The sequence below is a fragment of the Rhinoraja longicauda genome, chromosome 6 (genome assembly GCF_053455715.1).
Source record: "Rhinoraja longicauda isolate Sanriku21f chromosome 6, sRhiLon1.1, whole genome shotgun sequence".
Classification (NCBI taxonomy): Eukaryota; Metazoa; Chordata; class Chondrichthyes; order Rajiformes; family Arhynchobatidae; genus Rhinoraja; species Rhinoraja longicauda.
In genome coordinates, this window is record NC_135958.1 from 56,727,747 (window position 1) to 56,740,179 (window position 12,433).

Sequence of the window (12,433 nt, forward strand, 5' to 3'; positions counted from 1 at the left end):
GATCATGGCTGATCGTCCACAATCAATAACCCGTGCCTGCCTTCTCCCCGTATCCCTTGATTCCATTAGCCCCTAGAGCTCTATCTAACTCTCTCTTAAATCCATCCAGTGATTTAGCCTCCACTGCCATGATAAATAAATCTCTTTATTCACAAAATGCTGGAGTAACTCAGCAGGTCAGGCAGCATCTCGGGAGAGAAGGAATGGGTGACGTTTCGGGTCGAGACCCTTCTTCAGACTGATGTCGGGGGTGGGACAAAGGAAGGATATAGGTGGAGACAGGAAGATAGAGGGAGATCTGGGAAGGAGGAGGGGAAGGGAGGGACAGAGGAGCTATCTGAAGTTGGAGAAGTCAACGTTCATACCACCGGGCCGCAAACTGCCCAGGCGAAATATGAGGTGCTGCTCCTCCAATTTCCGGCGGGCCTCACTATGGCACTGGAGGAGGCCCATGACAGAGAGGTCAGACTGGGAATGGGAGGGGGAGTTGAAGTGCTGGGCCACCGGGAGATCAGTGGCGTTAATGCGGACCGAGCGCAGGTGTTCAGCGAAGCGATCGCCGAGCCTGCGCTTGGTTTCGCCGATATAGATGAGTTGACATCTAGAGCAGCGGATTCACAAAATGCTGGAGTAACTCCTCTGCCTGGACAAGATCCATATATCTCCATTCCCTGCATGTCCATGTGCCTATCTAAAAGCCTCTTAAACACCACTATCGCATCTGCCTCCACCACCTCCCCTGGCAGCACGTTCCAGGCCCCCACCCCCCATTGTGTAAAAGTACTTTGCCTCTCCCACCTAAAGCTATGCTCTCTAGTGACTTTCTTCTGACTTTTGAACCTATCTATGCCTCTCATAATTTGACATACATTCATCAGGTCTCCCCTCAACCTCCAGCATTCGAGGGAAAAGAATCCACGGTTGCCCGCCCTCTATGGTGGCGCAGCAGGTGGAGCTGCTGTCTCACAGCGCCAGAAACCCGGGACCAATCCTGACTTCAGGTGCTGTCTGTGTGGAGTTTGCACATCATCCCTATGACCACATGCGTTTCCTATGCGGGCACCAGGTTCCTCCAACATCCCAAATACGTGCCGCTTTGTAGGTTAACTAGCGTTTGTAAATTGCCCCTCGTATGTAGACCCAGTGTGTGAATGGATGATTGGCGGTCAGCATGGACTAGATGGGCCGAAGTGCCTGTTTCCATGCTATATCTCTAAACTAATCTCTCCTTGTTGAGACTATCACTTTATCCGGGCGACATTCAGGTAAACCTCTTCTGCACCCTCTTCAAAGCTTTCCTATAATTGGGTGACCTGAGCTAGACGCTCTACTCCAAGTGCAGCCTAACCCAAGTCTTATAAAGCTGCACCATGACTTCCTCACTCTTTTGTTCAATGCCCCGACCAATGGTTTCTTTATGGCAAGCATGACATTCGCCTTCCTTACCACTCTGTCAACGTGCTGCCACCTTCAGAATTGGAACTGGATCTCTGCACACAATGCTGTTAAAGGTCTTGCCATCAACTCTATCCCTTCCCCTTTGATTCAACCTCCCAAAGAGTAACACCTCACACTTGCTCGGAATAAACTCCATCTGCCACTTCTCTGTCCATTTCTGTAGTTGATTTAGTTTAGAGATACACCATGGAAACAGGCCCTTTCGGCCCACCGGGTCTGCGCCGACCGGCGATCCCCGCACATTAACGCTATCCTAAACCCACTAGGGACAATTGTTTTTTACATTTACCAAGCCGATTAACCTACAAACCTGCACGTCTTTGGAGTGTGGGAGGAAACTTAAGATCTCGGAGAAAACCGACGCAGGTTATGGGGAGAACGTACAAAATCCGCACAGACAGCACCCATGGTCAGGATTGAACCCGGGTCTCCGGTGCTGCATTCGCTGTAAGGCAGCAACTCTACTGCTGTGCCACCGTGCCGCCCCTTAGAGCATAGAACAGTACAGCATGGGAACAGGCCAATTGGCCCACAATGTTTGTCAGGTTAAACTGATTTCATCTGTCTGCAAATGATCCATATCCCTCTATTCCCTTCACTTCCATGTGTCTATCCAAAAGCCCATTAAATGCCACCATCGTATCCACCTCCACCACCAAAGTATTCCAGGCACCCACCACTCTCTGTTTAAAACAAATATATAATAATTGCCCCGCAAATCTCCATTAAACTTTCCTCCTCTCACCTTTGTCCTCCAGTCTTGGACATTTCCACCCTGGGGGAAAGGTTCTGACTGTCTACCCTATCTAAGTCTCTCATAATTTAATAAACTTCTCTCAAGTCTCCCCTCAACCTCTGATGTTCCAGGGAAAACAATCCAAGTCTATCCAATCTCCCCCTGTAGCTGAAACTCTCTAATCCAGGCAGCATTCTGGTAAACCACCTCTGCACCATCTTCAAAGCCTCTGCACCATCTTCAAAGCCTCAACATCTTTCCTGTAACGGTATGACCAGAATTGCAAGCAATGCTCCAAATGTGGCCGAACTAAAGTCCGATATAACTGCATTATGACTTCCTGACTCTTGTATTCAATGACCCTAGCAATGATGGCATGCATAACATATGGTTTCTTGACTGTCCAATCTACTTGTGAAGATGAACACTTTTGAGTTCCATCCTTCTAGAAATAATCCATAGGAGTCTTTAATGACTTTATTAGCCTGTGGCACAGCTTTTATTTTATGTGGAAACAAAGAGCTGGTTTATACCAAAAATAGACACACAGTGCCAGAGTAACTCAGCAGGTCAGACAGCATCTCTGCAGAAAAAAGGATGGGTGATGTTTCATGTTGTGACCCTTCTTCAGACTGAAGAAGGATTCCACCCCAAAACGTCACCTATCCTTTTTCTCCGGAGATGCTGGCTGACCCAGTGAGTTACTCCTGCACTTTGTGTCAATCTTCTGTTTGATGTATTTCTACTTCCAACCCATCTAATTGTTTTCTTGTTTTTTATTATCTTTATTTTCCAAGAAAGATATGATCATTCTGTTTTAGTTATTGAAATAAATGACCTCATTCTTGTGTTAAAGTTTTTCATTGAGTTGATTGAAAGACACAACATAGAAGCAGGCCCTTCGATTCCCTGAGTCCACGCCGACCATTGATCACCTGTTCTCACTAGTTCTACAATACCCCATTTTCACATCCACTCCCTACACACTAGGGGAGCAATTGACCAACAAATCAGCACATGCGTGAGCTGTGGAAGGAGACCGTAGCACCTGGAGGAAACCCACATGGCCGCACGGTGGCGCAGCGGTAGAGTTGCTGCCTTACAGAGCTTGCTGCACCAGAAACCCAGGTTCGATCCCGACTATGGGTGCTGTCTGTGCGGAGTTTGTATGTTCTCCCCGTGACCTGCGTGGGTTTTTTCCAAGATCTTCGGTTTTCTCCCACACTCCAAAGACATACAGGTATGTAGGCTAATTGGCTTGGTGTATGTGTAAAAAATTCTCCCTAGTGTGTGTAGGATAGTGTTAATGTGCGGGGATCGTTGGTCAGCATGGACCCGGTGGGCCGAAGGGCCTGTTTCCACGCTGTATCTCCAAACTAAACTAAAATGGTCACTAATAGAACGTGCAAACTCCACGCAGGGGGCACCAGAGGTCAAGGCTGAACCTGTGTCTCTGGCACTGTGAGAGCAGCTCTACCAGCTGTGCCACTGTGCCACACACTGGCCAATTAGGTACCCATCTTGTAGCTTTTATTAGTGCCATCCTGCAATGTTTTGGGAGTTTGAATGATGTGTACTTCATTCATTCCAGTTTGCAGAATTTTCTCACAGTATTTAATCTTGTTTTCTTTCATTTGGGAGCTAATTTGTAATTTTGATTGAAAAGAGTTATTTCATCATTGGGATCAATGGGTATACTGTCTCAGCTGAAGTATGAATCCAACTCCATAACGCACTTAGTTAAAACGATCAGATAGCAAAATGGCAGAGAGCTTGGCTGAGTGTGGAGGATGATGAAAGCATTAATGAACTAACCTGCTTGGTCACGCTTCATGATGAGAACCAGGAGAAATACTATAAATTGGATAAACATTCAAAACTTTGGAGTAAATTTAATTTCAGAGAGATCACCACATGGACAAAAGTAAAAGAGCAACCTATTTACACTTTATCTTTCATTTTTAATCGATTCAACAAAATTGCCCATTTTACACTTCTGTCCATGATTAATTCAAATGCTATTAGTTCTTTGCGTCGGTAGGAATAGGTCGAGTGGACACACAGTCTCTTGCCCGGAGTAGGGGAATTGAGATCCAGAAGATAGAGGTTTAAGCTGAGGGGGAAAAGATTTAATAGGAATCTGAGGGATAACATCTTCACACAAAGGGTGATAGGCGTATGGAATGAGCTGCCAGAGGAGTTCATTGAGGCACGGACTATTGCAATGTTTAAAAAAACAATTAGACAGGAACATGGATAGGACAGACTTAGAGGGATATGGGCCAAACGCAGGGAGGTGGGACGAGTGTAGATTGGGCATATTGGTCGGTGTGGGCAAGTTGGGCCGAAGGGCTCGTTTCCATGCTGTATGACTATGAGGAACTGCAGATGCTGGTTTATACTGAAGATAGACACAAAATGCTGGAGCTAGACACAAAACATCATGCAGCAGACCTCACCTAGGCAGTACACAGAGTCACCATTTTCCTGGTTCCGACAAAGTTACAAAAAATTAATTGAACAGTCTTATCTTCCCCTTTGTTCTCAGCAGCGTCCCCTGCTGGGTCACCGCCTGCTATCGGCAACTTCCCGCCAGGTTGCTTTCAGCGGCCCCGTACTAATCAATAATCTATCAATCTGTACCTTAAAAAATACCTCATGATTTGGCCACCCCAGCTGTCCATGTGGCAACGAATTCCACAGATTCACCACCCTCTGACTAAAGAAATTCCTCCTCGTCTCCTTTGTAAAGGTATGTCCTTTTATTTTGGGGAAAATTATGTGCTCAAATATTCACGGAGGAAGTTGTAAAATGCCCACCTGGGTTGTCTTGGGTTGTCCGAACCACGTTTAAAGTAGAGAAGGGACATTTGGGATGGTACAGTATTGAGATCGTGGAGGTCGGACATCAGTAGCACACAGAATCCCAATCGGTATTAATAATGAATAATTATAAGCATCATAAAGACATGATGATGCCAACGGCTTTGTCCATTGAGAAAAGAAGCGTGGTAAATGGCACTGACTTTGATGTCTCAATTGATCGCATGCTTTGTGCAGTTTGTCCAGTGTCTCTTTGTTTTCTGTGGAACGGCTTAATTTGCCACAAGCACCATGTTAAAGCGGCTCAATCCCCCCCCACTAGCGCAATCATTTTATTGGATGCTTTTGCTATTTGTCATTCTGCAATCGGATCTACATCAAAACCATCCTGACGTATCTGCTCCAATGTCCTCCAGCTCGCCTGCTGGCAATCAGAAGGCTGCAGTGCATTGGGTTAAAATATTAAAATACTTGGAAGTAAAGCCTTCGACTATTGTGTAAAAGCTGCAAATATTTGAAGTGTGTAGTAACAGCCTTGAATAACTCTTGCGATATTTCATAAAAGTTCACAGAAGTTCTCTCCAACTAGTGAGAGGCTTGTATTATTATTTTTACTTTATATATTCTCTCTATAATTGCCCTGCTTTGAGAGCAAAAGGTCTCCTTTCATCTCATGCTTTGTACAATTTGACCAGTGTTCTTTGAGACTAAAATCGCTCTCTTTTTTAGGTAAATGTTGCCATAATATTGTGGTGGGCCTCTTTTTTTGAACGTCCTGTCTAAAATTCAGTTTGAAGAATTATTTTAAAATGATTATCAGTAGAATTATACTGTGCAGATGGATCTTCAGGACACACAGTTGCTGTCTTCTGGTAGGTTATTTTAAACTTCTGAATGTGGTCACGTGCCTGGTTTTGAAGCCACAATCTGACAATGCTGCTTCAGTGTGTGGTAAAAACATATGATCTGCACATGGTAATGTGGTAATATGGTGCATTCATGATTGCACAGACTGAAGAAATTATATCAGGCGGGCACTTGTGGAAAAGCAACTCTTGATACGATAAGCGGTGTTGTGGATACCACTAAATGGTGTTTGTTGTACTAATGGACAGGGTCAGAATTTCAGGTACGTTACAAAACTTTTACTTTTAAAAGAAAAAAAGTTGGTGCTTGCTGTGAAACTGTGTAAGCTGTTCCATTCGAGGTTTGCGTTTAGCCTGGCCAAGATTCTTTTCCAGAAGCAGACAGTGTCTGTCTTTCATTTGGGCTTCCGACTAGGATTATCGAGGCTGTGAGTCTAAGAAAAAAAAAAATGATGTGCAGTTCGTTAAAATAATTAAACATTTTGTGCAACTGTCTTGTGCTTCTAATCAGCAAATCTTTTTCATCAACAATAACAGGTTAAATCTCTGTGTGAATCTCTTTATAGACTGCAGCGATTTACAGTGGGGGCAGAGAAGAATGTGTTGCACATATTCTGCCTCTGACCCAGCACTGCAATTCGTAATGTTAAACTTGGCGTTAAAAGAAAATAGTCATAAAGTGACTATTGTATCTTATTGAGACCTTTTTATTTAAAATAAAATAGATACATGCTTTGCACCACAATTGGAAGGAAGGGAGTTCCTAATAAGGAAGGACTGAATGTTGACAGTAGTTAGTGTAACATCCAGCTGCAAAATTTTGGAAAATATTTAATGTGAGCCTTTTCATAAAAGAAATCCAATTTGTTGGCATCTTTCCCCCTTTATCGACTGACATTTCTGTTTAAAAATGTGAATGTTGTTGCAATATACAGAGTTCTAAAAATCTGATTTCTTAAGCTTGACATCGGGAGGATACTATTGAACATGAACATGATCATTGGAAGTCATGGAAATGCTTATTAAATACAAATGAAAATGTTTAATGGCTTGAAGCACTTTGCCAAGAGATTTGATCCTCTCTTTGGAAAGGATGTTCTTTTTAATATTGAGTGGGTTTGATGATGGTGCTTCTGTTCTAAGGCGGCACAATGAACGAGGAGTTGTAATACTACTAGCAACTACAAGGAGAAAGATTTGATTAAGTGTTGGACACGAGGAACTGCAGATGCAGGAGTGGCGACCAAAACACAGTGCTGGAGGAACCCCTTAGGTCAGGGCGGCACAGTGACGTAGCAGTAGAGTTGCTGCCTTACAGTGCCAGAGATCCGGGTTCGAACCTGTCTATGGGAGCTGTCTGTATGGAGTTTGTACGTTCTCCCTGTTACTGCATGGGTTTTCTCTGGGTGCTCTGGATTCTCCCCACACTCCAGAGGTTTACAGATTTGTAGGTTAATTGGCTTTGGTAAAAAATTTCCACATTTCCCCTGATGTCCAGGATATTGCCCGTGTATGGGGGCAATTGCTGGTCTCCTCAGACACAATGGGCCGAAGGGTCAGTTTTCACGCTGCACCGATAAAGTCTAAAGTAACGTCTAAAGTCAGGCAACATCTGTGAAGGGAATGGATGGATTACATTGTAGGTCTGGACCCTTCTTCAGACTGATGGAGAAATGGGAGGGAGGTAATGAGAGGCCAAGCAGAGGGAGGTAATGGGAGACCAAGCGGAAGCTGGACACTTGATGGACACTTGATGGAATCAAGAGCAAATCACAAAGTGCTGGAGAAACTCAGCAGGTCAGGCGGCATCTGGGGAGGGAGTGGACAGATGATGTTTGATTAAAAGTTGGCTGCCGTCATGCCACTATTCACAACCTCCTTGCTCCGGGTCATCTTTGTTTCCTCTATACATAAGTGGTACTTTCTATTTACTCAGCAGGCCAGGTAGCATCTCTGGAGATGTTACCAGGTAGCATCTCTGGAGAGAAGGAATGGGTGACGTTTCGGGTCGAGACCCTTCTTCAGATGGTCTCGACCTGAAACGTCACCCGTTCCTTCTCTCCAGAGATACTGCCTGTTCTGCTGAGTCACTCCAGCTTTTTGTGTCTCTCTCCGGTTTAAACCAGCATCTGCAGTTCCTTCCTACACCACTTTCTCTTTACTTCTATTCTTGCTTACCCCTCCATTGATGTCAATTACCAATTTGTTCAAAGTTACAGGTTTTAACAAGTGAAATGGGTGAAAATTATTAATCTGGCCTTGTGACAGGATGGAATTTATTTCCTGGATGTAATCTCACAATTAAAATTGTCCATATAATCACAATATATTCTGTTTTTGTTCAATAAAATAATAAAGCATAAAACAGAGAACAGTACAAGATAAACCATTGGTGGGGCCACATTTGGAGTATTGCGTACAGTTTTTGTCACCCTGCTATAGGAGAGATGGTGTTTAGCTGGGAAGAGTGCAGAAAAGATGTACAAGGATGTTGCCTGGACTCGTGCCTGAGCTACAAGGAGAGGTTGGACAAGATAGGACTTTAAACCTTGGAGTGCAAAAGGATGAAGGATGATCTTGTGGAGGGGTATAAGATCATGAGGGGAATAGATAGGCTAAATGCACAGAATGTCTTGCCCACTGTAGGGGGATCAAGAACCAAATTAAGGTGAGAAGGCAAAGATTTAAAAGGAAACTGAGCGGCAACTTTTTCACACAGAGGGTGGTGTGTGAATGGAACGAGCTGCCAGATGATGTAGTTGAGGCAGGTACTATAACAGCATTTAAAAAACTTTTGGACAGGTATCGGGTTAGGAAAGGTTTAGAGGGACATGGGCCGAACACAGGCCAGTGGGACTAGTGTGGATGGGCGACTTGGTCAGCATGGGCAAGTTGGACCGAAGGGCCTGTGTCCATGCTGTGTGACTGCACCTCTGTGAATGCACCACAGGAACAAGCCCTACAGTCTACAATGTCTGTGCCCAACATGATGCCAAGACGATTCCTCATCTGTCTGCACATACTCCATATCGCTTCATTCCCTGCCTATCCATGTGCTTAACCATGTTTCACTATGATTTCTCTTGGTGGATATTCCATCTACAATGGATGTTATTAAGCATCACACCTATGGATGCTCTTGAGCAGAGGGTAAAAAAGCATGTACTTGCCAATAGATAGAGAAAGCTGGAGTAGCTACTATATACACCGATCAGCCAAAACATTATGACCACCTGCCTAATATGCTGTTGGTCCTCTGCGTGCAGCCCCATATGTAGCAGGGTACGATGCACTGTGTATTGTGACACATTCCTCCCGTGACCACCATTAAAATTTTCTGTGGCTTGTGCCACAGTAGACTTTATGTCGGTTCAGACAAGACGAGATAGCCTTCGTTGCCCTTGCGCGTCGATGAGCTTTGGGCACCTAACACCCTGTCGCCAGTTTGTGGTTTGGCTCTCCCCGGACCACTGTCGGTAGGTACTCACCACTGCTGACCGGGAGCACCCCACAAGCCTTGCCATTTCAGAGATGCTCTGACCTAGTCGTCTGGTCATAACAATTTGGCCCATGTCAAAGGCGCTCAGGTCTTTACTCCTGCCCATTTCTCCTACATCCAACACATCAACTTCAAGAACTAATTGTTCACTTGCTGCCTAATATATCCCACCTCTTGACAGGTGCCATTGTAACAAGATAATCAATGTTATTCACTTTACCTGTCAGCAGTCATAATGTTTTGGCTGATCGGTGTATATAATCTCCATATATAAACATAGCACAAAAAGTAAGGAAATTTGTGTTTGGTAGATTATTTCTTTTTTGTAACAATGCTTCTTGGCAATAAATCTTATACCGTTGGAAAGCCTGTTTATTTCCCTTTTAAATGGTGCCACATTTGTAAGGAACATGCATTTGTGGGATGAGCAGCAGAGCTGAGTATGTGGGTTGCGCCCATGAAAAATCTGCCAAATCTTCTCTGCCAATGCCAAACAGCTTATTCTGCCATTGACTCTTGTTCGGTGTTGTTTGGTGGATTGGATGATTGAAGTCTGAAGAAACAAGACATATTGGCAATTTAACAATTTATTCATTTAATAAACAGGAGCCTCAGTAGCGTGTGGAAGAACCATACACAGCCACAACAGCCTGGCACCTCCTCCCCATGCTGGTCACCAGCCTGGTCACACACTGTTGTGGGATGGCATCCCATTCTTCAACCAGCATTTGTCGCAAGTCAGCCAACGTGGTTGTGTTGGTCACTCTGGCACGAACAGCACGCCCAAGCTGATCCCACAAGTGTTCAATGGGGTTGAGGTCAGGACTGCTGGCAGGCCATTCCATCCTCTCCACTCCCAAATTCTGGAGGTAGTCTCTGAGAAACCCTGCTCTGTGGGGGCGAGCATTGTCATCTTGGAGGATAGAGTTCGGTCCCAGACTGTGGAGATATGGGATTGCCACTGGTTGCAGAATCTCATCTCGATATCTCTCTGCATTGAGATTGCCTCCAATGATGACAAGCCTCGTTTTTCCAGTGAGGGAGATGCCGCCCCACACCATCACACTGCCTCCACCAAAAGATGTGACTCTATCGGTGCAGCAATCAGCATAGCGTTCTCCGCGTCTTCTCCACACTTTGACCCTATGAGCCAACTGCCGTAGGCAGAATCTAGACTCATCGCTGAACATAACGTTCCTCCACATGTTCAGGTTCCAGTGCATGTGTTGCCGAAACCAGCGCAAACGGGCCTGACGGTGAAGGGCAGTCATGGCAGGCCTCCTGGCAGCCCTATGAGACCGGAGATCGGCTGCGTGCAGTCTGTTCCGAATTGTCTGGGCAGAGAGCCGTCGGCCATATCGTCCTGCAAACCTTGACTGCAAATCTGTAGAAGACAGTCTACGGTTCCTAAGTGCTGACAGGGTGAGGAAACGGTCTTCTTCGGGTGTCGTCTTCTTGGGACGCCCACTTCGCAGCCTGTCTCTGACATCCCCCGTTATATGGAACTTGGCCTTCACTTTGGAGATGGTACTAGGGCTCACTCCAAATAATGCCGCAACTTGGTTTTGCGGAACACCAGCTTGAAGTTGCCCTATCGCACGGGCCCTATCCAGATCAGTCAAACGTGGCATGCCGATTCTTGGAGCAGACACCTACTGACCACTGTAGCAGGGCCCATGCTCACAGATGCTGCCAATCAGGTGCCAATCAGGCACCTGATTGTCAGCACCTAGGGGTACCAGAAGCTCAAAACAAGAGTCAATAGCAACAGCAGAATAAGCTGTTTGGCATTGGCAGAGAAGATTTGGCAAATTTTTCATGGGCGCAACCCATATACTCAGCTCTGCTGCTCATCCCACAAATGCATGTTCCTTACAAATGTGGCACCATTTAAAAGGGAAATAAACAGGCTTTCCAATGGTATAAGATTTATTGCCAAGAAGCATTGTTACAACAAAGAAATAATCTACCAAACACAAATTTCCTTACTTTTTGTGCTATGTTTATAATATATATGTATATATATATATATATATATATATATATATATATATATCCTTTTAAGATCTCTGTGATACCAAGTACTCCAGCTTTACCAGTTAATGGTATCACCTCACATTTCTGAATGAGATCATTGCCTGCTCAACTCTGCTGGGTATCAATTATTTCCCTTGTATATTTTTAAGGTTGCAATTGACTTCCACAATACAGGGAGATCTCTTTTCAGTTTGAAAACCTGTTATTCATTATGCTTAATTGAATTAGGAAATTTTGACATTTCAACAACAGAAACATATATCAAGTACCAGCGCAAATGTTAATGGCAGGAAATGTGATGGTTAATTGGTACTTGACTTCAGTTGCGAAGAATTAAAATCAAAATGTTCAGGTTCAAGGGCCAGTTGTCGAATTCAATTGATTGAAGCAACTGAAATGATTTGCTCCATTTATCCTGTTTCAATTGCTACCTATTTGCATGAATGAATGTGAACACTCTGATGATAAGACATATTGGCAACATCAAAGAAGCTAATCTCCTGTATGCTGGTAATCCAATAAAGGTGTACGTGTTACAATAACAACACAGCTCTCTACTGAAGTACAATGATTTGCTGCTTATTTAAAGATGATTTCAGGATATTCAAGCACCTACATAATTTACCAGCTATGCCTTAATATGTTAAACTTCCAAACAGGCTGAAAAATCTGATGAACAATTTGTCATCTCATTTCAGGGCAATGGTTAGCATTATTTAGTTTAGTTTGGTTCATTGTCACATGCACAAAAGTGAAAAACTTTTTTGTTGCATGCTATTCAGTCAGCGGAAAGATTACAATCAAACCATCCACAGTGTACGGATAGAGGGTAATGGGAATTATACATTGATTTGCCTCATGCAAATTTGAGAATGAGCTGTAAAAAAATAATCTAAAGGTGTTGCCAAAGAGAAAATTCTGCCTGATTAATCTCCTTTGATTTAATCTTCGTTAACGTTCCATAGACCATGAAGAACTGAGGATCGTTTATTCATTTAGGGTATATGAATGTGA

At 44.1% G+C, this 12,433-nt stretch overlaps 1 protein-coding gene across 2 annotated transcripts in view; it reads left to right on the top strand.

Annotated features, from left to right (window-relative positions):
• The window catches only part of septin9a (septin 9a), a 274,894-nt gene that overhangs the window by 29,497 nt on the left and 232,964 nt on the right, over positions 1-12,433 (top strand). Inside the window, exon 1 of one of the 2 annotated variants that reach the window (XM_078401018.1) lies at positions 6,011-6,146. The exons of the other annotated variant lie outside the window; for it this stretch is intronic. Within the exon in view, the coding sequence (XP_078257144.1) occupies positions 6,107-6,146 (40 nt within the window). The 5' untranslated portion in view covers positions 6,011-6,106. Of the gene's footprint in view, positions 1-6,010; positions 6,147-12,433 lie in introns of those variants that run through there. 2 annotated transcript variants of the gene reach the window in all.